The 27,257-nt window shown below is 40.2% G+C and overlaps 1 protein-coding gene across 1 annotated transcript; it reads right to left on the minus strand.

Moving 5' to 3' along the window:
- Positions 1–6,514: 6,514 nt before the first annotated feature.
- On the minus strand, positions 6,515–25,118 carry RPL3P (ribosomal protein L3 plastid). Its single transcript, XM_010249268.3, has 5 exons — positions 24,544–25,118; positions 24,165–24,374; positions 18,736–18,840; positions 13,940–14,053; positions 6,515–6,957 (listed from the first exon to the last, which is right to left on the minus strand). The coding sequence occupies exons 1-5, from the start codon at positions 24,901–24,903 to the stop codon at positions 6,784–6,786; spliced, it is 963 nt and encodes a 320-aa protein (XP_010247570.1). The 5' UTR covers positions 24,904–25,118; the 3' UTR covers positions 6,515–6,783.
- Positions 25,119–27,257: the final 2,139 nt, after the last annotated feature.

Here is a 27,257-nt window from a genome sequence, read left to right on the forward strand (position 1 = left end):
ACCGATAACTATTCTCAGTATGGTTACATGTACCTAATGAGGCACAAGTCCAAATTCTTTGAAAAGTTTAAAGAGTTCAAACAAGAGGTCGAGAAATAGATAGGGAGACAAATCAAGGCCCTTCGATCAGATCGAGGAGGCGAATATCTCTCTGACGAATTCAGGGACTACTTGAAGGTCAACGGGATAGTGTCACAGTTGGCTCCTCCTGCTACACCACAGCTTAACGGTGTTTCAGAGAGGAGGAATATGACCTTTTTGGATATGGTCCGGTCACTTCTCGTACACTCAGAGTTACCCACATCCTTTTGGGGTTACGCATTAGAGACTGTGATATACGTGCTGAATCGAGTTCCAACCAAATCTGTTCCAAATACTCCATATGAACATTGAACCGGAAAGAAACCAAGTGTCAGACACTTGAAGATTTGGGGTTGTCCTACGCACGTTAAAAGAATGAGTACGGACAAGTTGGAATCCATGACCAGTCGTTGCCTATTCCTGGACTCACACCGTCAGGAAATAGTTCTTGATGAGGAGAGCTCAGGGTCAGTGGGATGTGTCCATCAGGTTCCAGGTATTGACCAACTTAGAAGATCTACCCGGGTGTCCAGGCCACCAATCCATTTTGGCTATGACCAGGATAGTTACCTAGTGGAAGCCTTGACTAGTGAGGAGGATCCCGTAACTTATGCAGAAGCTATGTTGGACATAGATTCCCTGAAGTGGGTAGATGCCATGAGAGCTGAGATGGACTCAATGGAGACCAATGGAGTCTGGACTCTAGTAGATCCGCCCCCCGGGGTAAAAGCAATTGGTTGCAAATGGAACTATAAGAGGAAGAAGGGCCCCGATGGTAAGGTTGAGACCTACAAAGCTCGTCTTGTGGTGAAAGGGTACACTCAGAAAAAGGGCATCGATTATGAGGAAACTTTTTTGCCTGTGAACATGCTTAAATTCATTCGGATCCTACTAGTTGTAGCAGCATACCATGACTACGAGATTTGGCAAATGGATGTCAAAACTACATTCCTGAATGGAGATCTTACTGAAGATATCCACATGCAGCAACCGCAAGGTTTCATAGCTGCGGGTCAAGAACACATGGTATGTAAATTAAATAGATTCATATATGAACTTAAGCAAGATTCTAGGAGTTGGAACATCCGGTTTGACTCTACCGTCAAAAAGTTTGACTTTGAGCAGAACCCGGATGAGCCTTGTGTTTACTGGAAGTCCAACAGGGATAAGGTTCCGTTTCTAGTTCTGTATGTGGACGACATTTCACTCATTGGGAATGATGTAGGAATGTTGACTACAGTGAAAGAATGGCTTTCACAGCAATTCTCCATGAAAGATCTTAGAGAAGCCTCTTATATACTGGGTCTTCGACTCTATAGAGATAGATCGATGCGGATAATAGGAATATCCCAATCTGCCTACATTGACAAAATTGTCAAGAGATACTGCATGGAGAACTTCAAGAAAAGAAATGTTCCTTTCAGGTACGGAGTCACTCTCTCCAAGAAGACGTCTCCCAAGACTTCTGAGGAGATCGAGGGCATGAAGGACGTTCCCTATGCCTCAGCCGTAGAGAGCATCATGTATGTCATGTTGTGCATTCGTCCTGACATTGCTCAGGCAGTGAGTGTGGTAAGCAGATTACAAGCCAACCCAGGGCAGGAGCACTGGACCGCTGTGAAAAATTTACTGAAGTACCTTCGAAGGACAAAAGAGATTTGTTTGGTATTCGATGGTAGCTCACTACAGATCCAGGGGTATACTGATGCCGATTTCCAGTCAGATCCAGATGATAGAAAGTCTACATCTGGGTATGTTTTCACGATAGGATCATGTGTTGTTTGCTAGAAAAGCAGCAAACAGGGGTCCACGGCAGACTCCACAACCCAAGCCGATCACATTGTCGTAAGTGAGGCTACCTTATGAATGAAGATGTTCATTCTAGAATTTGGAATTCCGCACATCTCCCATTCCACTATTGTGTGACAACACTGGATCTACGGGAGATTGATCAGAGATAGCATCAATGGAGAATATGGCAGACCCATGGACTAAGCCACAAACACAGAAAGTGTTTGAGAAACACGTGGAAAGTCTGGGACTCTGGCTTATACCAGATTGGACCTAAGTGCAAGTGGGAGTTGTTAAACAGTGTATGCCCTTAGCTCCATTCAGTTTGATGTACTTATGACATTTATTGTAAATGAATAAAGTACATATTTAATTCTTGTTATTGTGGTGTGTTTCTGTGTAATACCCTTAAACTGGACACTTGATGAGACTCGTGTTAGCTTAGAATTTTCACAGCCGTTGGATAAGTCTGGGGAGATTTATCCTGCTAAGGCTGACACTGGTGTGCTGCCAAGTGTTTGGGTGGCCTGTCTCAGTTGTCTAGGTGAGACCCAAACCACATGCAGTGTTAGATCACTTGAAACCTTGAACCGGACCAGATTTCCAGTATTTCTCTGGACCTTGGAGACTAGTGGGCAAAACTGGAAAGTTACACCTAACACCTAGACTCGATTATGATATTGCACTAGGTGTCAGATTGGGCTGTCTTTGATATGACAATCAGTGAGAACCTAAGAGGGGATCAAAACCTGGGTATGTTGGGATAATCCGAGAATTCATCTGAGTGGGTGATCATAGTGAGGGGATCAGCCCTTTTGTCGGACAAAGGTAATGATTGGGGATGCACTCTCTCTGATGGAAACCAAGACTGCCGGCAACCGATTTCAATCGTTGAGATTTGTTTTGCAAAATATATTTTATATGAGATATAAAAGTAAATATATGTTACGGTTTCAAATTGTTTGCAAAGGTTTTAATTCCCGGGATCCATGTGAGCAGAGAGTGCAGCACTGTTCTTTACAGCCGAGGGAAAAGTCCTCTCTTGTCGGGTAGTGTATGATCATTATGGGCTGAGAGGTTAAGTGTAAGACCATTGAGGGTAATGCCTGATGGGCTAATCTTGCATCTGCCCACAGTCCCTTGGTGTTACAAGGTGGCTTGGCCCAAGGACCACTTAATGTAAGTGTTTGGCCCATAGAGTCCATGTGATGGGCTCAAGGGGTTCACTGGGCTTTTCAGTGAATTCGGCTAGGCCTTGTAACAAAGGCTGGGCCGAACCCTTGTGGCTGATGTATAGATCAATGCTTGGATCCCACGCCATACAAGAAAGCCCAACTGGACAGCAATTTTGGAAGGCTAAGTGAGCACATACTATTAATGGGCTTAAAGCCCATTTCGAAATGGGCTGATTTGATCAGTTAAAGAAGGGGCGAATCTGGGATTAGATTAGCAAATAGGATAGGATCTTACCCTATCCACTCAGAGAGTCCAAATCTGAATACAGATTCAGATCTGGAAACCTCCTAATCAGAATAGGAGATGGCTGATCTAATCTGCAGATAAGATAAGGATCTATCCTTATCTCTTAAAGGGAATTCAGATCCAAATATGATTTGGATCAGCATCTCATAATGGGATTAGGAGCTGATCCATTTAAGGTTATAAATGGAGAAGGGGGCGGCAGTTATAGAAGATCAATCACATTCGAAATTCAGAGAGAGAACAGAGCACCCAGTGAGACTGAGCTGATTTCTCCTTGCCGCCTCCTTCCTGCCACCACCATTACTATCAGTTCGATTTCCTGTTTCTAGCAGAAGTGATCAAGATTGTGTTAGATAGTTGTATGCCCTTAGCTCCAATCAGAATGATGTACATTACGAATTTATTGTAAATGAATAAAGTACATATTTGTTTCATGTTCCTGTGGTGTGTTTCTGTGTAATAACCTTAAAATCAGACACTTATGAGACTTGTGTTGGTTTAGAATGTTCACAGCTAGTGGGTCGGTCTGGGGAGACCTATCCTGATAAGGCTGACACTGATGTGCCGCTAAGTCGGTTGGGGTGGCCTGTCTCTGCCACCAGGGTGAGACCCGAGGTACATGCAGTGTAGGATTAATTGAATCTTTGAACCGAACCAGATTTACAGAATTGCCCTAGACCTTGGAGATTGATGGGTAAAACTGGAAAGTTACACCTGACCCCTAGACTCGATTATGATACTGCACTAGGTGTCGGATTGGGCTGTCTTTGATATGCCAATCTGGAGATCCTTAGCGGGGGTCAAAACCTAGGTATGTTGGGATAGTCTGAGAATTCATGTGAGTGGGTGATCATAGTGACAGGATCAACCCCTTTGTTGGACAAAGGTAATGATTGGGGATGCACTCTCTCTGATGGAAGCCAAGACTACCGGCAGCAGATTTCAATCGTTGAGATTTGTTTTGCAAAATATATTTTATATGAGATATAAAAGTATATATATTACGGTTTCTAAACATTTGCAAAAGGTTTTAATTTCCGAGATCCATGTGAGTAGAGAGTGCAGCACTGTTCCTTGTAGCCGAGGGAGAGGTCCTCTCTTGTCGGGCAGTGTTTGATCATTATGGGCTGAGAGGTTATGTGTAAGGCCATTGAGGGTAATACCTGATGAGCTAATCTTGCATCTGCCCACTATCTCTAGGTGTTACAAGGTGGATTGGCCGAGGGACCACTTAGGGTAAGTGTTGGGCCCATAGAGCTCATGTGATGGGTTTCAAGGGGTGCACTGTCCATAATAGTGTACTCGGCCAGGCCTTGTAATAAAGGCTGGGCTGAACCCATGTGGCTGATGTGTCGATCAATGTTTGGGTCTCACGCCATACAAGGAAGCCCAACTGGGTAGCAGTTTGAAAGGCTAAGTGAGCACATAACCTTATTGGTCCTAAAGCCCATTTCGAACTGGGTTGATTTTATCAATTAAATAAGGGGTGAACTCTGATATTAGATTAACAGATAGGATTGAGTCTTAACCCTATCCACTTAGAGAGTCTAAATCTGAATGTGATTCAGGTCTGGAAACCTCCTAATAGGATTAGGAGGGAGTTGATCTAATCTGTAGATAAGATAAGGGTTTACCCTTATCACTTAAAGGTAATTCTGATCCAAATATGATTTAGATCAGCAACTCCTAATGGAATTAGGAGTTGATCCCTTTAAGCTTATAAAAGGAGGAGGGGGCGACAGCCTTAAGAAGACATTCATATTCACATCCTCTTCAGAACTGAAATCACAGAAGAGAGAATTCAGCATCACTGCGCTAAATTCTTTCTTGCTACCTCCTTCCTGTCGCCACCATATCTGCCAGCTCAATCTCTTATTCTCAGTGGGAGTGATCAATATTGGATCTTGATATCAGTCCTTTGTGAAAGGGCTGATTGGAAGTAGTACTCACGTGTTGTCCATCTGATTCTTGCGAAAGTTCTGGTTCTTTTGAAGAATGCTACTGATTCTGCTCCATCCTGCACTGCGCCTTCTTCAGTAGGAGCAGTTTTTTGTTCTTTCCTTGGGCGTGAACACATCCATTGGAAGATACTATTTCTTCGTATCAGGTATATCCCTCTCCTACTGCTTTTGTTCAGATCTGGTTCGGTTCTTGATTCAACATTGATCCTTGAAAAATATGATTTTTCTAAAGTAGGGAATACGATTTCTAGTAGGATGGAGAGAAATTTTTTAAATTCGCCCATTCTATTCCGCAAGATTCAGTCGTCCATACGATAGATATCTCATCCCTTCAGATTGGATCTTGATATCAGTTTTTGAAGAAAGGCTGATCTGAAGGTGTACTCACTGCCTCCAGCGACATCTTGTGAAGGGTTCAGTTCTTTTGGAAGAACATTGCTGATTCTACTCCATCCTACATTGCGTTATCTTCAGTGAGAGCAGTTTTTGGTTCCTACCTTGGACGTGAACACCTCTATTGGGAGATACTACTTCCTTGTATCAGGTATATCAAGAGTGGGCGTCCAACGAACTGATTATTTTAGACCATTAAGACAATTCCTTCTTTCCACTTTTAAGGCTATTCCAGTACGATGATAAATTTACCCTACTCCAGTCTATTATTTCACACTGCACTGTTGATTCCACAATCAACATAAACAAACTCACTACCAAGGCCTCAATAGTCAAGAAGAACTGTTTTTTTACTGGTCCTTAGTTTCCATGTTCCATTCCATTCTGTTTCGAAAACATCCCATTTCAATTGTAGAAGTAAAATTAAGTTGCTATTATTTGATTATGCCCTAATCGTCAATCAGCTGCTGTTACAAATAAGCGAACGCCACAAAACAGGGTCAACCTGTTGCATTTATATCTCAAAGAACAATATTTATTAATCATTATATGCACCTAAAAACACATCATTAGATTAAGGATATTCTTTTTAATTGAAGAACGCGTGCATCATTTCCAATAACAAGGAAAAAAAAAGTCAAATACAGACCACTTCAAATGGTCTTACAAGCTGAAAAAGATTCATTAGAATATTCAAATTATAAATTTAAGAATGACTACATACCCCTTTGCAAAAACATTTTGGCATCGGTTCAAGCATTCCAAACAAAAATACGTCATTTGCCAATTCCCATAACATGAAAGGATGGACCAAACTTCAATATTTATTTGAAACATAAAATTCCAGAACTTCAAAATCATCGGTTAGATGAACTCAAAAATAGAATTACAATCTCTGCTCGTCATTCTCCTAATTATATAGAATGATGAATTGAGTTCAGTCGTATCTCAGCTGATTCTTGAATAACGAATAAACGGGTGCTACCCATAATAAGACCAAACTGAGATTGCAACAACTGGTCCTACAAAAGAATAACAAAGACCAGCATTTGGAGGAATATCATATTCTATTTTTTCAATCTGCTGCCATGAAAGGATCTATTTCCCCTAGATCAGCCACCAGAGGTTTTAATTCTGATGTATCTTCATCATCTGGAGTAAAATAAGTCGGGAATGGTAGCAATGAAATATCAGGTTTCTTGTAAACAGCATCCTTTATAAACACAAAATTGCCTTCAGCACCCGGGACCTGTAATTATAGTCATCCAGAAAAATGATGCCAGTGAAATTAAATTAATAATAAGATTGATGAAAATTCCTAATCATTCTTCATCTGCATCCTTTCTTTTAGTTCTTTCAAATAGGAGGGTAAAAAGCAGCCTTAAGATTAACAAGACAATAGTTGCCATGTTAAAATTATTAATAATTGTATGAAAAACCACCATATGCTGAACCATGAGGAAAAAAATGAGTGCACTGGCCTAGCCTCCTAAAAACCCAGCCCTGTTACCCCATAAAACTATAGATCTCACACCCTCTCTAGCTAAAGCATCAGCCATCACTGATCTTCAAGGATACAACTAAGAGAATTTGCTTTCAACAGTTGGTACAGTAAATGATTGATGGTCAGAGGATGAGTCTCTGGTGAAGAGGCCAGCATCGTTCGGTCAAACATACATTAGTCTAGGTTAATTTTCAAGCACTCAGAGTAGGGGTAAAAGCCTCACCCAGCCTGTCCTGGGCCCTTGTAGGCCTGGAATCCATGCCAGGCCAGGCCATGGCACAGGCTATAGACCTTGCCATAAGTGATCAGCCTGACTCACCCCATGATCACCCCTAACTCAGAGGCAGTTTGATGTAGGACCAGATCAGTTTTAGTCCTTAGAGAATGTTGAATGGTCTTCTTGATCAGAGTTTTATGGCTGTTTATGGTTGTAATGGCTTCTTGAAGGACTGAGAGAAAATAGGGAAAGAAAGAAGAGAAAAAAATACCTGGAATCACACAGGGTGCCTAGAATCACTCTAGGGCATGGGAATCACTCGCCATAGCTAGGCATAAGCTGAAGAAAACTCAATATAATTCACTGCCTTTGTGTAAAACGTCCATACATATTTATAGACTCTAAACTCATAATAATCCTAGGAGTCAAACTGTTAGACTCATAATAGTCTTAGGATTCAAATTGTTAGACTTAATAATCCTAGGACTCAAACTAAGCTGTCATACCCTAATTCAATTCAAAGAAGACTCAATAACTCTAATCCTACTTATGCAATGACTGAAATTTTAAACAAGAACAAACTATAACTAGACAAATTAAACCCTATAGAAAAATTATAAAATGGCAAAAATACCCTTGGTGTTCAATTCAGTCCAAATCCCAAATACCATCACTATGCCATATCAGGACCTGTTGTAAGGCCTTCTTTCTAGAATAAGTCTTCAAGGATGCTGATCGATTCCTATCACAGTTATATTTTGATATGGTAGAGAAAGGTACTAACCAAAGTGTCTCAGAATCTGGAGATTCAGAGGAAAAAACAATGCAGTGTTTTATAAGGCGTGGGAGGCATACGCCGCATGTGCCTCACAGTCACACACATGACACACCTCATACATAAAGAGGGAAAAAAAGAAAAAAGAAAGAAAAAAGAAAAAGGAAAGAAAAGGAAAGAAAAGAAAAAGAAAGGGAAGGGAAAGAAAAAGGAAAAAGAAAGAGAATAATGAAAAGAAAAGGGAAGGGAAGGAAAAATGAGATTTTTACATATCTTCATTCTTCTTAAAATAAAAGATTTTTATTAAAAACAATGAAAAGTGAGATCCTCCTCCCTCTTCTTCCTCCTTATCCCCCTCCCCTTGAGGAGGCACGCGCCTCTTTTGTTCTGAACTATCCGAGAAAAAATGGCTTTGTTCACTTTAGAGAATGAAGAGCTTTCCAGAAAAGTTTTTTGAAGCTTGAAGAAAGAGGAATTTCTAAAGGTTCAAGTAGAAATATATTGCAATAAGCATGTAGGTGTCTGTTGAGGTGCTAGGTTGAGCTCTAAAATGGTGTGGTAGGCATGGATCTCAAGGAGTGGTGATTGTTGTTTAAAGCTCAATGACTGTTTAGGTTGAGGTAATAGGGTGGATTTTGAGTTTGCACTTAAGAAAGTAATGGAAGCCAACATCATTTCCTATTTCCTATTTGTAATGGTTGATTAAATCTTAAGTTTATTGGGGAGGATAGAACCGAATGTTTTTTTTTACCCTAGAAGTAACTCAGAGATTTTGTAGTTTGGGTTGTTGAGTTTGAATGTACCAATAACTGCTAGTTTGTAGGCAAGGGCTTGGAGAGTTTTGTTTCACTACATTGATGACTCTTTATTACCTCCCTTATTCATACACAAACTAAAGTGTGCATACTGTGCATTGTCCCCATATAGTTGGGAAAGGGATAGACTTTGGGAGCAGTTAGCAGCAGTTAGAGGTTTATGGGATGGTCTTTGGTGTTTGGGGGGAAACTTCAATGTAATAAGATTTTTGATTGAATCAAATAACCCAGGCCACTAGATTACTTCAAGTATGAGAAAGTTTAACCTCTTTGTAGAAACATTTGAGTTACAGAACCTACCAAATTAAAAGGCAAATTTTACTTGGTCAATTTTTCAAGAGGTTCCCACTTGCTCCTAGTTAGATAGATTCCTCTTTACAGTTGAGTAGAAAGTGGAATGGCGGGGGATTTAGTAGTCACAACATTGTCGAGACCTGTTTCAAACCATTGCCCAATTAGCTTGGCCCAAGAGAGGGTGGGAGGTGGCCCTTGTCCTTTTAGATTTGAGAATATGTGGCTATACACCCTAATTTTTTACCAAAGGTGAAGGAGTGGTGGGAGGATTAAGTGGAGTTCAGATGGAAGGGTTATAGATTTTACAAGAAATTACAGTTATTGAAAGCAAGAATAAAGGTTTGCATTGATCAGAAAAAAAAAAAAAAAAAAAAGAATCAAGGTTTGGAATAAAGAGGTCTTTGGAGGAATTTAGGGAAAAAAAAAAAAAGATCTTTAGTAGATTAGACGAGCTAGATAGTTTGGAAGCTGAAAGAAGTTTGAGGACAGAAGATAGTGAAGAAAGATGGAGGCTAAAAAAGGATCTGGAAGAAATTCTAAGAGGAGGTTAGCTAGATAAGATAGGTCTCTCTTAATCCTAATCTGATAAGATAAGGCAACCTAATAAGATAAGATAATCTAATCTACTAACTTAATAAGATAAGATAAGAATAACAAGATAGTCTAATCTAATCTGCCGAATGGATAAGACTGTTGTTGCCGAATTGGATAGGATGAGAACACAGGATCATTGCTGTTGCTGCTCCCAATACGCGTCCACATCATTACTCCCCTCCTGGACTACGAGCTTGTCCTCAAGCTCGAATTCAGGATGGGTGTCTTGAAATGCAGTCAAAGGAAACCCAGATAGGTGAATGACTTTGCCCTCCTGGATCGGGTTCCAGTGAAGAGGGTTCATCCTCATCTTCCTCTTGTTTCACCAGGAGGCAGAAAAGTCTCTTGCACTTGTGCCATGCTGAGTTGAATTCATCACAATTAAAACATTGTCCCCTCGCCCCGCGTTCCGCCATCTCAGCCCTGGACAAGTGCTTAATAGGGGGTGCAACGACGCTACTCTCCACACTGGATGCTGATCTGGAATTGTTGCTCGTCTGTGGCTTCCGTTCTTGGCTGGCTGCTGAATATTGAGCCATTCCGAGTGGTTCTGGGGATGCCCATGCTAATGGAAGCCGCCCCATACTGAAGGTTCCGCGACTGAGTTGTAGCTTGCGTTCGAAGGCGCGAGCTATATTCATGGTTGTGACTAGGTTGGAAGGATGTTGCATCTCCACATCCACCCTCAAGGGTTCTGCCAACCCTGCCGTGAACATGTCTACCTGCTGGTCCGGTCGCACTGAAGACACCCTCGCGAGGAAGGTCTGGAACTGGCGCTGGTATTCTACCATTGTGCCGGTTTGTTTAAGGTTAATCAGCTCGCCTAAGGGGTTGCTTGTCAGTGGGGGCCCAAACCTAAGAAGGCAGTAGGACTTGAACTAGGGCCATCTGAGCTCGGGTTCTTCCTGTTCTAATCGATAGAACCAGAGTTGTGCTTCTTCTGTTAAGTGAAAGGCGGCTAGGCTTACCTTATCCCGGTCGTCTGTCTGTTGATTTCGGAAAAACTGCTCGCACCGGTACAGCCAGCCCAAGTGGTCTCCATTGCCGTTGTACGACGGGAATTCTAACATGCTGTACATGGGAATGACTGCGGCCCCCTGGTTGACGAACTACTGCTCGCCAGAAGACTTTGATAGATCCGGTCGGCGGCCGCTAGTGGCTACCACCCCTTCTATGTTCCTCTCCTTGCTAGAAAGGAATAACTCCATCAAACGCCGTAGCTCCCTGACTTCGTCCTTGATTTCCCGTACTTCCGAGCTGGTCTCCACGAGCCGATGCTCGAGTTCGTGGACCCTGGACGGCAGCTGCTCCAGATCACCCATGACGCCTTGCTCTGATACCAAAATGTTATGGGACCGCGAATAAGATCTCGTCACGGGTCGGTCCATGGGGAAAACCTCCTGTTTTCCCTTGTTCCTCCCTGCTCTTGATGAACCTATCTTGGCCGCCCTAATGGTGATTTGTCCAAGAGATCACCAACTCTCCTTACTCTCTTCTTGACTGAATATTCGATGCCTTTATTCACTAATAGTGGCTCCTTAAATAGGATATTACAAGAGTCTTGTTCTTAGGGAGACTCCTTGCTGAATAAGGAGACCTCCAGCTTTATCTTGATAAGATAAGACTAATAAGATAAAATAAGTCTCTCTTAATCCTAATCTAATAAGATAAGTCTCTCTTAATCCTAATCTGATAAGATAAGTCTCTCTTAATCCTAATCTAATAAGATAAGGCAACCTAATAAGATAAGATAATCTAATCTATTAACTTAATAAGATAAGATAAGAATAACAAGATAGTCTAATCTAATCTGCCGAACGGATAAGACTGTTGCTGCCGAATTGGATAGGATGAGAACAGCGGATCATTGCTGCTGCTGCTCCCAATACGCGTCCACATCATGCCCAGGTAATGAAACCTGATTGAATGATCTTACCCGTCAAAGCTACAAAACTTTTTTCTGGAGCAGTGATGTAAATTCTGAGAACCATGCACAAGAACTTGATGTATCCGTTACTAGGATCACAACATCATCCAAATTTTTGAACTATGTTAGATCAATGAAATAGTGACAGTCGTGACCTTCCTCCATGCAGATAAAACACTTACTAGATAGGAACACACTGCCAATATGGACTTGAGTAGAAGTTTAGTGCTGGTAGGCAAGTTATATCTGCTCAAGCCTAAGGCAGTAGATAGAATTCTAAAGACATAAAAGCCAGTCAATGTCTTAAAATCATGGAAAATCCAATCAGGTCATCTTATGATGTCTTAACCAGGAATCTGGTGGAGAAATTTACTTAGGTATTAGGGGAAATCCAATCCCTCCAAGATTAGAAATATTTACATGGTTGGTGTCATTGAACAGTATTTTAATTCTTGACAGTTACCCATCTAAAACAAAGGAGATTTTGTATTACAAGTCACTGCTTCATGTGCAAGAATCATGGAGAAGATGTGACTTTTGTTCATTTAGTGAAAAGTAGCAGATTTCATTTTACCCTTTTTTCTTTCAGTTATTCAAAATAAGTTTTTTTAATACCACTCCAACCACATAAAAACCTTTCCCTCTTGACCTTTCATTCATGCAGGTAAGAAAAGCTAAGATTATTTGGAATATGCTCCTTTCACAATCTCTTGGGTGGGGGAGGGGAGGATTGAAGGATACTTAAGCAGAAGCAATGCTACAAGAGAAGAATTGTTGCTGGAATTCACTCTGATGCTGGAAAGGTTCATCCAGTCCTTTTTCAAGGCTTTGGTCACCCAGTCCAAAAGGTACCTTTTCTTGTACCTCCTTTTTTAAGGCCATTTGTTCCCACCCTATAAGACCTTTCTTGTGTCTATTGCCTAACTGGTGCCTTTTGTGCAAAGCTAGTGGGGAGACTTGCTCTCACTAGTTTCTATCTGTCCTTTGGTTGCAGCTATTTGGAGTTGGATTTTCTCTTTGGTTGGGTGTAGGTGGAACCTACAAGCAGAAATGCGCTTATTTTTTTATCAAGCTCTATTTCTTTGGCCCACAAAGAGGGGAAAATTATGTGGAGTATTAGAGCAGCCACCCTTTGGACAATTTGAGAAGAAAGGAACAGAAGAATCTTCCGTGAAAAAGAAGTCTCTCAGAACTAAAGAAGTGCATTTTAACAAGGTACATTGGTTGAGAACCCTTATCTCATTCCACTCTTGTACATTTGATGATCAATGGAGAAACTGGTTGGCAGTGGCCAACAGTTCCACAAGAAGCACTAGAAGTATCTCAGAATGGTATTTACTTGTGGATGGGTTCATAAAAATGAACTTTGATGGAAAGAGACTGGCAACTTATTATATCTTTTCTCAGGCCCAGTGGGATCAGGAGACTCTGTTAGAACTGAACTACTAGCTGTGGTACAAGGAATTCAGATTGTAAGCCAACTGGGTGTCGACAGATTATGTATTGGAGACTCTATGGTGGTGATAGGGTGGTTACAGGATCCAGATTCTGCTATTTGGAAATACAGGGACTTATAAGGAAAGTCAAGTGGCTAACAAGGGAATGTGACAATCAGAATACAATGGGTGAGCAGGTCAGCCAATGTTATGGCTGATGTCTTGGCTAAACAAGGGGCTGTTAGGGAGTTACTGTTTGTGGCTGAGTTGTCATACTTAATTTTTTCAGTTCAAATTTCAGTTTTTTGGGCTCAAGGGTGTGGCTGCATCTTGTGCCCCCCCCCCCCCAAAGGAGCGCTTGTAACTGCTTTAAACTCTGGTCAATAAAATCTATTCATTTATCAAAAAAAAAAGGATCTTGGTTCATCTCCTGCATTTTCAAGAGTAGGAAAACACATCCCTCAATGTTGATTCTTGGTCAGCTTTACATTTTTGGAAATAATGAAATTCAGTTGTTCTTTGTTGCTTGATTTCTGATGCAAGTTGTTTGTCTCTTGATTCTGGGTCAAACTTCTTCACCTTAGTGGTAACATTCCTTTTTTTTTATTTTAGTAAATTTCTACCTTATTACCAAAAGAAAACAAAAAGAGCCGGTTCAAAAAATCATACCTGGCCTTTCACCCACATCAAATTCCTTGCAGGATCTATCTTGTAGACCCATACATTTTTAACCGTGCATTGCTTCCCACCCATGCGCCCAGGCATTTTCTTGCCCTTGAAAACCTGTTTATACAACATAAATTGTAGGTGTCAGTTCCATACCAGTCACATCCCTGCCACTCCATTCAAACTTTTTCATTTTTCCCCATGCTTGCTTTTTTCTTTTCCTCTGTGTATGTAAGCATATAAACATTCAACTTGGGTACCCAATTTGAAATATTTCTACTGCATTGGGCCAGAGCCTTTTGAAATCTAATAAATACTCAACCCAAGCCAGCCTAAGCCACATCCCTATATTATAAGGATAAAGGGGAACTAGGGGGGAAGGCCCATTGCACAGTTACCCAGAACACCTCCAACATACAGGAGTAAAGCAACAACAAGACAAAGTTAATTTACCTACATCCTCAATATGAGAAGCTGAAACTACAAATATCAGGATTTTCATACTCATCCATTTCCACAGAAACTAAATATTATATCCAGCACATGAACCAAAGAAGAAAATTACAAATAGTATAAGAGTAGAATTGCATGTCATGGCATTGGTTAGGGTATGTGCAAAAGTAGGAATTTTTCCTTGGAGTGTCTGGAGCAATATGTTCGTAATATGTAAGCCAATCCATACAGATATGTATACACACATGCATACACACATATGTATGTATACATAGAAGAGTAGAGAATATGTGAAGTTTCAAAGCTGAGGATTCACTGTTGTAAGAGTGGTGATATATTATTCAGGGGGATCTTAGGAGGTTATTGGGAGGATGATTAGGTTAGCTGAGAGCCTGAACTGTGCTCAGAGTGTTTCTTTTCTTTTACTCGGATGTATTACTGAGGTATTTGTAAAATGCTGGTGATCTTTGTTGTATGGGGCAGTGTTTTAAAAGTGCAAGGTGCAAAAAAAGCGCAAGGGCCAATTTGCACCTGAGGCGCAAGGCGAGGCGCATGCCTCTTTTAAAAAAGGCACAAAATTACAAAAAAAAAAGCTAAAATTCAAAAAATGCAAAAAATATTAAACATAATGTTAATAAAAAATATAAACTTAAATTTTAAAATAAATGTTTTAAAAAACCTATTATCTAAAATTAAAATACATAAACATAACATGTAAAGCATATTCAAATGAAAATTTAAAAATAAAAGCAATCATATAAAGCATTTTTAAGCATGTAAAACCCACAATCTCTTTTTCCTTAATTGCATTGCTTCAAGTAGCTAATGTGATGTAAAACATATTGCATTCTTGATTCTATGAGTCGCCTTTGTACCACGCCCCTCAAGGCAAGCCCGAACAAGTCTATGTTAGTGTCTGAAATTCTTATTTCTCACAAAAAATAATGATTTTATAACTTTCATTGCCTTTTAAGAAGATATTTTATTGCAATGAATGAATGAACAACATTATCAAATAGGGGGTTCTCGGAGCTGAGGCGCAAGGTGCATCAAGCGTGCGCCTTTTGAAAGGGAGTGTGCCTCTCTCCTGGGCGAGGCGCATACCCCAAAATGCGCCTCGCCTATGCAAGGGATGTAGAGGTTGAAAATGTCACGAGTCTGGTTCAGATCTTAGACCGGGTGGTGTTGGATCCCTTTAAGAGGGATAAGAGACTGTGGACCCTAACTCCCTCTGGAACCTTCTCTTGTGCCTCTTTCTTCAAGTCCCTACTACCTTCATCCAGTCCATTTGCACAAAACTTTCCAGTTAAGGATGTTTGGGGTGAGCCGATTCCTCCAAGGATTGGAGCCTTTTGTTGGGAAGCCTTCCTCGGAAGATGTAATACTTGTGGCGTACTCCAACGAAAAAGGCCTTTTTGGTGCCTGTCTCTGAATTGGTGCATTCTTTGCAAGGCTAATGGTGAAAGCTCCTACCACTTATTAGTTTCTTGCCCCTTTGCTACTGATCTTTGGGAGTGGTTTCTTTCCTCTTTTGGTTATAGGTGGACCCCACCGCCAAACATTCAAAGTTTGTTTAGCCCCTCATTCTTTGGTTATCCAAACAAAAGAGGAAGGATAATATGGAGATGTGTGAGGGCTGTTTGCTGGACTCTTTGGGAGGAAAGGAACACCAGAATTTTCTTTGAAGTTGAAATAAGTGAAGAATGCCTTATTGAAGTAGTAATAGTGAGGGTGGTACATTGGCTGAAATCCTTGGACCTATTTGTTGATATTTCTACAGATATGTTGCTGAATAGCTAGCTGGCTAGAAGTGGCAAATCTGCTCCTGCCCGCTCTTTAGTTTGTCTTGTGTGGTCACCACCAAGAAGTGGACTTATAAAGCTAAACTTTGACGGAAGTAGTGAGGGAAATCTAGGTCCATCAGGTGTAGGAGGGGTTTTTAGAGATGAGGATGGAAAGGTGCTCACTTTGTATTCAGGTCCCATTGGGTTTGGAGACTCTCTCAAAGCTGAGGTCTATGTAGTACTGGAGGGTATAAATCTCTCTCAAAGTCTAAGGAACTGAATATACAAAAGTTAGTCATTGAAGGGGACTCAAAGTTGGTTACAAGAAGGTAGTGGACTTTGGAAATATGCTAATGAGAGGAGGGTGATTAACTGGCTAACTAAAGGACTGGAAATTAAGTTTCAGTGGGTCAAGAGAACAGCAAATGCATTTGCTGATGCTTTGGCAAAGCAGGGGGTAGGAAGGGATCAAATGTTTTCCGCTGTTCCGTAACCTTTTCTTTTTTGTTATCTTCCTGGAGAGAGTTAAGCTTGTTTATCTCTCTTTGGAGCGCTATAACTAAATTCTTTTAATCTAATGAGTTCCAGTTGTTGATCAAAAAAAAGGTCTTAATTAGCTAGAATAGGCTTTATGAATGATTCCAAGACTAAATAGATTGGTTAGGTTAGAAAGGATCTTAGGGCTTAACTTCCAAAATTGTAGTTTTGTCCCGAAATTGTAAAAAGTTTCCATTTGAGGAAAATATATCAAAGATAAAAATTTTCAAAGAAAATTTGCAGGTGTGTTTAGTATAGACAGTTTTAAAAGGCAACCAGGTTAGGTGGGGTTTAGATTGCAACTTGCCGAAAAGAATGAAAATATGCTTTCTGAAGAACTTTACGGTTTTAGATAGAGTTTCACGATGAAATTCAGTAGGTTAAAAGGTGATAAGCATCTATGACAGGTGCCAAATACAATATCAATCAGAGATAATTTAGCACAAAGACAAAAGAAGCAAAATGAGAAAATCTCTTTTTATATGGATAACCATAAATTGCATTAATACTGAATCAAAGAATGAAACATATACCATATATCCAGCATCCATTTTTGCAACAGATTTAGGCCTACTGTTTCAAAAATGAGAATCTCAATCTAATATGTGAACTAAAGTGAAATGTACCTGGACTAATTTTAGTCATTCAAAGATGTTGAATAAGCTCTTTTGGTGAACAATGTGCAAGTTTTCTTTTTCTTTTTTTTTTTTTTTTTTGGTATCGAGGAACAGAGAATGTGTGTGAGCTATAAGGTTTGGGTCTGCATTTTGAGTCTGCATTTTGGGTCTTGCAGAACCAGAGATTTGGGTTAGCACAACCAGAGATTTTGGGTCTTGCAGAACCAGAGATGTGTGAACTAAAATGGTAAACTTGCAGAACCAGAGAAACAATAGATAGGGAGTGTCAGTGATTTGGGTTAGCACAACAGACCCAATCATATTATACAGGGTTTGGGTCTGCATTTTGAGTCTGAATTATTAATATGATAGGAACCGGGTAAACATTTGAGTTTTGATTATAAGAGGGTTATTGATTTCCCCTGTTCTGACCAGATTAAGATCCAAACCTATTGTGTAAACATGCTTCACATGGTTTACCTCTGACAACTTCATATTAGAGTGTGGATGATATCTCATATTCCTTAAAGGCAGCATTTATGGTGTGGACAGCAGTCTTAGGGAAGTCACAAACAAGGGACAGCTTAAGGAGTGAAATGGAGATGAACTCTTTGGAATGTGTTTTATGCAAGGTCCAAAATCATTCTTTATACAAGATATCTAAAATAATCACACACTTAATGTAAACGCACACACACACTTAATGAAATCCGTGCGTTCAAAAACATTCTTTATACAAGATATCTAAAATAATCATTTGTAAAGGATAAAATGATACTGCCAAATTACCAAGTGAAAGGCTTGCCAAATATAATCAGATCTTCTTGGGCCAGAACTTAGGATCTAGTACCTATAGAACCTTCTGGTCTACATTGGAATAGGGTCTGTGTTTTCCAGCAGGACTGGATCCACCCTGACCCAAACTTGATCTGACCAATGAGAAACCAAAATGCCCCTATTGTCTAAAAACACAAAAAAAAAACATCATAATTAAAAAATTTGAGTTTTGATTTGTTTGCTCCTCCATCATAATCCCTTGATTATTTTGCACATTTCTATAAAGTAGAAAATTTTCCAGCATCAATTCCCTGTATATGTTTTGCTGGTTGATCAGGAATTCTACTTAATCAGCCAACTTCCAACAAAGAGAAATCAAGGATTTTTTCTTCCAACTTAATCACATAAGCAAATTACATAATACAAAAACCAGCATCTCATTTCTATAACATTAATTCTTCAAACTGCAAGTAAATTCCTTTACCTACTTAGGAAATCAATAAGCAACAAACAACAGACCATGAAATAAACACCAAGAAAAAGGAGCAAGTGAGCAACCACATCATAAGATGCTACTCAATTTCCAAACAAACTGTAAACCCTTTGCCTGTGAAGATGGAATAGTACATACCCTTCCAGGAGCATCTCTTTGACCAGTAGAACCAATGCTTCGATGTGATAATGAAGCACCATGAGATGCAGGCATACCAGAAAATCCCCATCTTTTCATCCCGCCCTGTTAAAACAAGAGTTTGTTAGAGATGAAAGAGATTTGTAATATGTACTTTGAGGAAATCCATTAGTAATTTCTTGTAACCCTAACCTGATGTCGCAAAATCTCATCTCAAAGCTCACATACATTGATGTTAAAATAACAATTGGAAGCAGCAAATCGATTGTGGTTATATATTACTCCTACACTTGGCGTGCATACCTCATCCCTCAAACAATGTTAATGAACAAAACAGGCATCATAAAATATCATGTATAACCTAAATTAATTAAGAAGAAAAGGAAATTTTCAAGGTAGATGCTAAAGCTAACAGAAACCAAGAAAATCCCTGCCTAAGATATTGCATTTCTCATAAAATGACCAGTGTTGCAAGAGGCAAGAGCTAGGGTGTAGAATTTGATTGATAGATGGATATACTTAAAGAGAACGGGAAGGCGAAACATTCATGTAGCTGAGCCCATATAGTTAGGATAAGGCTTGGATGATGATGATGAGATGGATAGATTAACTTTTACTTGTTTGGGCTCAATTTTCTGCTTGTGTTTCTACAATGGAAGGGGGTCAAGTTTCATAAGAAGCTAAAGAGGTTGAGAGCCAAAATAAAAGAGTGGAATAGGGATCATTTCGAAAGAATCAAGGAACAAAAATTGAGTCTAATCACTCAGATAGAAGACTTGGATGTGGAGGAATCTCAAAATGTACTAACCAAGGATGATAGAGGATTAAGGAGACAATTCAAAAAGGATTTGGAAGAGGTACTATTGAGGGAGAAAATCAGTTGGAGACAAAAATCAAGGCACAAGTGGATTAAGGAAGGTGATGGGAACACTAGATTCTTTCATGACCTGGCCAATGGGAGACGAAGAAAGAAGTTTGTGACCAAGTTAGAGATAGATGAGGAGGTGATTACCAACCAGGATGACATAGGCAAGAAGCTTGTAGACCAATTTAAATCGATCTATAGGAAGCCTTTGAGTGAGAGAGCAGATGTGGAGGGGGTGGAATGGCCAAGATTGGATGTTGAAACGGCAAGGCGGTTGGTAAGGAATTTCGAGGAAGAAGAAATTAAGCAAGCTGTCTTTCTAATGGATAGATCCAAGGCTCCAAGTCCAGATGACTTTACAAGAATCTATAAAATTCTGGCTAAAGTGCTCTCTTTGAGGATCAAAGAAGTTTTCCCAACTATTTGCTCAAGGGGCTTTCATTCAAGGGTGACAAATAACAAATCAGATCCTAATTGCGAATGAATGTGTGGAGGAAATGAAAAGGTCTAGGCAAAGAGGTTTTGATTGTAAATTTGATCTTGAAAAGGCCTATAACTTGGTGGATTTGGAGTTTTTATCAAAGATGATGAGGAACTGTGGGTTTGGGGATAAGTGTTGTAGCTGGATATTTTGGTGTATTAGTACCTGTAGCTACCCTATATTGGTTAATGGTGTGGTGAAAGATTCTTTTCCAACTTGTAGGGGAGTCAAGCAAGGGGACCCACTCTCTCCTTTCCTATTTACTTAGTAGCCGATGTGATTAGTAGAATCATTACAAAGGCCGATAGAGAAGATACAATTATGGGTTAGAGTAAGGAGAAACCAGATCCTAGTCACCTACCCAACTTCAGTTTGCAAATGACCTGATGATTTTTTGTGAAGGAGGTATTAGCGAGAAGGTAGCAAACCTAAAGGAGCTAATCAAAGGTTTTGAAAGATTATCTAATCTGAAAATAAATTTGGAAAACAATTGCATAGCGGGTATTAACTTGGAGGATGGGTAGATTGAGGCTATTGCGGAGTGTCTTGAGTGTTCCATTTCTTCTTGGCTTATGTCCTACTTAGGGCTTCCATTAGGGGAAAATCCCAGGGAGAGCAGATTTTGGACCCCAATGCTAGAAAAGTTTGAGAAGAGATTAGCTTAGCTTCGTGGAACTGTGGAAGAAGAATTACATCCCTTTGGGAGGGAGAATCACCCTAACAAGAGCTACATTGGATAACTTACCCACTTATTTCCTATCTGTTTTTAGGATACCACCTAGGGAAGCCAGGAAGTTGGAGCAGTTGATGAGAGATTTCCTGTGGGAGCTGTGAAAAGAAAAAAAGGATCATTTGATTAAATGGGAAATTATCTGTAGAAGCAAAGACAAGGGAGGTTTGGGAATAGGGAGGATGGTTGAAAAAAAATCAAGCTCTATTGGGGAAATGGTTGTGGCAATGGTCATTTGAAAGCAAAAGGCTTTGGCATGAAGTGGTGGGAAGCATTCATGGGAGTCCAGAGAATGGGTGGTACTGTGGGATGTTGGTGTTTCAAGGCAAGCTAACTTGGCAACACATTGGAAGGCCATTCACAACACTCTTCCTCAATTTCTCGAGTTCATCAGGTATGAAGTTTGTTCTGGCAATGTTGTCCGAATTTAGGAGGACATTTGGGTAGGAAACACCCCTCTAAAGGACTGTTTCCCTTTGTTGTTTTCTATTTCATTGTATAAAAAGGAGGTGGTCTCAAAATTTGCCTCATCTTCAGGAACACCTATGGCTCCTAATTGGGATTTCGGATTTCATAGGAGATTAAGGGATGATGAAATCGAATCCCTCTCTGACATGCTTTGTTGCCTTAATCAGGTTTGCTTGGATCCTTCCAAGACAAACAAAAGGGTGTGGGCTCCTAAACCCAAAGGGACCTTTACTTGGGCTTCTTACTTCAAGACCATCTCTCAGTCTTCTGTCCAACAACTTTTTCCGTCAAAGGAAATTTGGTGCAGAACAGTTCCCCCAAAGATTATGGCTTTTTGTTGGGAAGTGTACTATGGGAAAGCAAACACTCTAGATAACTTACAAAAGAGAAGACCTTTCAATTGTATTTCTCCCAAATTGTATACCCTCTACAGAGCTCATGAGGAGGATTGTTACCATCTACTAATATCTTGTCCATTTTCTATAGACTTATGGGCTCGATCACTCTTGTTATTTGGGGGTAGTTGGAGCTTACCAGCTGAAGTTCGCATGATCTTTGACCATTCTACTTTCTCTTGGCATACAAAAAGAGGGAGAATTATTTGGAGATGTGCTCAAGCAGCCCTGATTTGGACGTTATGGGAAGAAAGGAATGCTATAAGCCTAGAATTTTTCAAGAGAAGGAAAGGAGCAGCCAGGAACTGAAAGACTATGTTGAATAGGGCAATATATTGGCTGAAGACTTTGAAAATTTTTCATCAATTCCCATAAAATGATTATTGGAGAAACTGGTCAGCAGTAGCGAGGTGTTCTTCCTTTAAGAACAAGATAGTTACAGGGTGGTGACCTCCGTCTAAAGGTTCACTGAAGCTGAACTTTGATGGAAGTAGCTTGGGAAACCCAGGGCTATCTAGAATGGGGGGGCGGGGGGTTTTGAGGAACGAGATTGGAGAGATTGTTCTGCTTTACTCGGGTCCTTTAGGATTCAGAGACTCTATTAGGGAAGAGCTCTTAGCAGCTGTATAAGGGGTGCAATTTACAAACCAATTGGGGGTAGAGCATCCGATAAATGAAGGGGATTCCAAGGTGATGGTAGGCTGGTTGAGAAACCCTGAGAATACCCATCTGGTACTACAAGAATGAAATTAAGAAATTTAATTGGCTAACTAGGAATATGTTGGTTTCTATACAGTGGGTGGGCCAGTGGGGAGATCAGCAAATGCTTTGGCTGATGTCTTAGCCAAGCAAGGGGTAAAGAGGGAAGAAATGCTTTGGGCCCATCTGTGATTTCTGTAATTTATGTTTAATTTACTTGTAAGCTTCTAGGAGAGGCTGCAAAGTTTCTGAATTAATAAAATTATACTATTCCTCATAGAAAAATGGCTTTGCAAGGCCCATACTTTCTGTCTAGGTTGCTTGTTACTAAAAAATTTCTAGTTTTCTGAACTTATTTCATTTTTAATGGTTGTCAGCTTTTGTTTTTATTGAAGAAGGTGGTTGCACAAAAGTTACATGGGCCCACCATATTTAACTTTTCATTGGTTATGTGGTAGGTTAAAGGACCTAAGGGTTACATGAGCTTTAGTAGAAATTTATAGAAGAAAAAAGAAGGCATTTCCTGGAAAAAGACTAAAGGAAGAAGAGGAGAGATGGCACTGCCACATAAGAGATAGTCTCCATTGTCCTCTCTCCTCACTCTCCCTCCCTCTTCCTTTCCTCCCCCCCCCCCCCGGTGTGTGTGTGTTTGTCTCTCTGAGTCAATGTCTTGATTATGCATACATGTGAGACAACAAGCTTATCACTCTATATCGTGTATGTGAAAGAGGATTAGGCATTTCAATGTGTAGTGTAGACAAGGTGGATATAATTGTAAAACTATCTGATTCATCCTGATACCGAGTTAGAAGTAATGCAATCCACCATGAGAATATTATCAAGGAAGCTTTTGGAAGGCATTGTTGGACCTAAAAGAATCTTCATAAGAACTCAATATCCTCCCAACAGGGACAGATAAAATGACTTAACTGAGAAAGTTCCACAAGCATCTGTCTTCCTAATCTTGGTGGATACAGTCTAGAGGATCAGCTAATTGGCTTATTGGTCTTACGTGTTACAAATAACACGAGAACATAGAAACCCACCATCACCACCTATCATAAAGATAATTTACGGTGACTTTCTTTTCTCCTATCTTCGGAAACAAGAAACTTCTCTGGTTGCAGGTCTGAGAACAAAATCCCTCAGACATCACCAAGTCAAATTAGCTAGGTTACATACTCCATATAATAAATATGGATGATAAGACATGATGGTGTGAATTTATTTAATGTATAAATTGCTTATATAACATATAGTCATGACTGGAAAGAGATTGAAAAGAAAGTGGGTAAAAAGCTACACAGTAAATACCATCGTAATGAACCACTTTCTCTTTCAGTCATCAGCTATCAAGATAGAAAACCTCTAAAAATGGCTTTGTTAATGCAGTCATTGTTCCATGTATTAACTAAGTTGACTATCCACATGCCAACACCATCAATTTAAGAGAATGTCTCATTGAAAACCAATTATGATATATTAAGGAGCCAAGTGGTGTATCTTCTATGAAATTGTTTAACCAATGTGTGTAAATTAGTATGTAGTCCACTTGTGATTTTGTGAACTTACAGGCTTATATTTCCCTGATTCAAATAAACGACATGGTAAAGAAGAAATTTTTGTAGAGTTTCAGAAAAATAAATTTGACGAAGAGATACAATGTATAACACAATCAGTAATATCTTATCTTATAATATAACAATATGTTTAAAATAGTAATTCTACACATGCACAGATGGAAGGAAAGAGAGAGGGAGAGAGAGAGAGAGAGAGAGGCAACTGGATTACCTGAAAACCTTTCCCCCGCGTGATTCCTGTAACATCCACGTATTGCCCCGGGACAAAATGACGGACTGTGATCGGAGTACCAACAGGAAGAAGCGCATCTTCTGTCACCGGAAATTCCCTCAATTTCCTCTTGAGTGGAACGCCCTGAGCTCTAAAATGACCAACTTCGGGCTTCGTCAAATGTTTTGCCTTTTTCTGTCCGCATCCAATCTAACTAACACCATAACAGAAACCGCGCTCAAAAATCCAATCAACATCCATACAAAATTATTAATAGTAAATCGACCGAACAGAACAAGTATTGAAACATTCATATCAAAATAAGCAGAAAAGTGGAAGCAAAGAAATGAACAAAAAAAGAACTATCTTCAAATCGTACCTGTAGGGAGCTGATCCCTTCCTTCTCGATCGTCTTAACCTGCGATACAATATTATCGTCCAACCAGAGGACGGTAATCGGAACCCTAGCTCCCCATTTATCCCAAAGCGCTGTCATCCCACACTTAATAGCGATTGCCCCAGTCCTCTTCGAATGGGGTGTCATTACTCCCGGCCTCGCCTCAATGATCCTTGTCCCATCGTCGTCGATCTCACATCCATCATCGACTACCACAGACTCAGCACTGAATCTCCTGAGTTGATAGCAGCTGTTCGTCGTCGTTGTTGCATTTGTTGCTGTCCTAAGACCAATTGAGAGAAGTCTGATACGAGAAATGAGGCCTCTCGATGCGGCCGACATGTTTAATGAACTGGACTTCAGCGATACAGTTGTAAGAAAGAGCTTGAAGACATCACTGCGCAGCTTGTGAGTTGAGACTGAGAGTTCAAGACTTCAGGTGCGCCCCCGCAAGCCTTGAGAGAGAGAGAGAGAGAGCGAGACAGAGACAGAGACAGAAAAAGAAAGAGAAACAGAGGGTTTGTGTAGGGTTTTACATTTTAGTCTTTTGGTCAGTTGTTCATTCAACACCAACCGCCCGGGCCCGGCCCGCTATAAAGGCCCGTTTGGAGTCCGGATATGCTGATCACAAAATTCATACACAAATACAGCCGCACATTGAGAACATCTCGGTGTTCTTTGCACACGGGTGTTTTGTGGTCAGCAGATCAACGCCCCCTAGCCTTAGGGTTGAATTTTTTGGGTTGGGCCGAACCCGAGCCCAGATCAGTCCAGCTCCCAATAGCATAATTTTTTTAATAAACCATGTATATACATACATGCGTGTGTATACATACATATACGTGTATCAATCAATTTTTGATGGGATTGATCGACCAACTTAGATGTTCAAATGCATCAAATTTTAGTGTGGGTAGTTAGTGCGCCTGAGATGCGTAGTCAAACACCCGACACCATTTTAATAATTTATATTTTTTCAATCTGCAAAACTAAATAAAGAACGTAGTTTAATAGTGAGGAAGGGGTCGAATCCTCAAAGAAACAAAGTTAAAAATTATTATTTTGTTCCGAACAAATAAGAAAACATATTTGGGATTTGCAGAAAATAAGAAAATAAAATTTATTAAAGATGAAATTAAATATTCATAATTGAAAAAGACAAGAAATTAACAAGAAAATAAATAAAAATATGTTGAAATTCATATTCAATGGCGGTAGCTTTCCAGGAAGACAAACTGCAAGTCGTTCCTCCTCCGTTCAGCCCTCGAACCCCTCGAGACACCTTAGCATTGAACTGGGCGAATTCAGATCTATAAAAGACAAAGAAAAACAGAAATTAAATCAAACCAAAATCGAAAATTACAAAAATTAAATTGCTAGAAAAACTGAAAAATAACAAAAAATAAAACAAAATAAAAATGGTGGATCAGCTCTAGTGGCGGCAGTTGCAAGTTGGACGAACTCCTTATAGGAACCCCTCACAAGAATTGGGCGTCCTCCTTCCTGTAACCCTTGAACCCCTAAATAAGCCTTGGCCTTGTGAATTGGGCTAACCAACCCATTCTCAAAGGCCCCTAGGGTCCTTTTTATAGAGAATGATGGACAAAACTAGGATTAGAGAGAAAGAAATGGGCGGCTAGTGGGTTTATGCAGAAAATGGGCGCCCCTAGGGTTTAGCAATGGAGGGTTAGGATTAAACTAGAGGGATCCTATAGCTAGAGTGAAAATGAGATGGGTGTCTAAAAGTATGGAAGGCTGGGATTAAAGCTCCTAGAATTGAATGGTGGATATTTGGGCGCCTAGGGGTTGAAAGGTGGAGATTAATAGGAATAGGTGGCACCCTAGAGTGAGTGGTTGAGATAAAGAGTGAAGATCTAAGGGTATGAGAGGTTGCTAAGGCTGGGATGGTTGAGATTACATGTTAAGGAGAAGTGGAAGGTGAAGATTTAGCAGTTAGGGGTGGCTAGTGATGAACCTACAATTTATCTATATTTTATGAGGTTTTTGCATGAAATTTTATGCCGATTTAATTAGATTTTGCCCTATTTTAGCTTAATTGCAATAAAGATTTCAGGGGCAGCCAACTAAAGAAAAAGAAGGCAAAAGCAAGAAAAGAAAGCCCAAAATTTATCAAATTCAGCCCAGCCCAGCCATGAGAGCAAGGGAGTTTCATTCGGCCCAAGTAGTGCAAGCTAACTCTTTGGAAAACCCAAGGAAAGAAGCCTAGCAAGAAGGAAATTTCGGCCCAGCCCATTTTTAGCCCAAAGAACAGCCTAGAGTGCAGCCTAATGAGCTTAAAAGCAAGCTAAGTTGCAGCCCAAATAGCAGCCCAAAGGGAGCTAGGGGCGGCAATGTTAGACAGTTTTGTATGCCCTTAGCTTCAATCAGAATGATGTACTTTATGAGTTTATTGTAAATGAATAAAGATACATATTTGATTCATGTTCCCTTGGTATGTTTCTGTGTAATACCCTTAAACTGGACACTTAATGAGACTCATGTTAGTTTAGAATGTTCACAGCCAGTGGGTCGGTCTGGGGAGACCTATCCTGACAAGGCTGACACTGTGGTGCCACCAAGTCGGTTGGGGTGGCCTGTCTCAGCTGCCAGGGTGAGACCCTAGGCACATACAGTGTAGGATTAATTGAATCTTTGAACTGGACCAGATTTCCAGTATTGCCCTGGACCTTGGAGAT

The sequence above is a fragment of the Nelumbo nucifera genome, chromosome 4, assembly GCF_055504915.1.
Source record: "Nelumbo nucifera cultivar China Antique chromosome 4, China Antique-T2T, whole genome shotgun sequence".
Taxonomy (NCBI): Eukaryota; Viridiplantae; Streptophyta; class Magnoliopsida; order Proteales; family Nelumbonaceae; genus Nelumbo; species Nelumbo nucifera.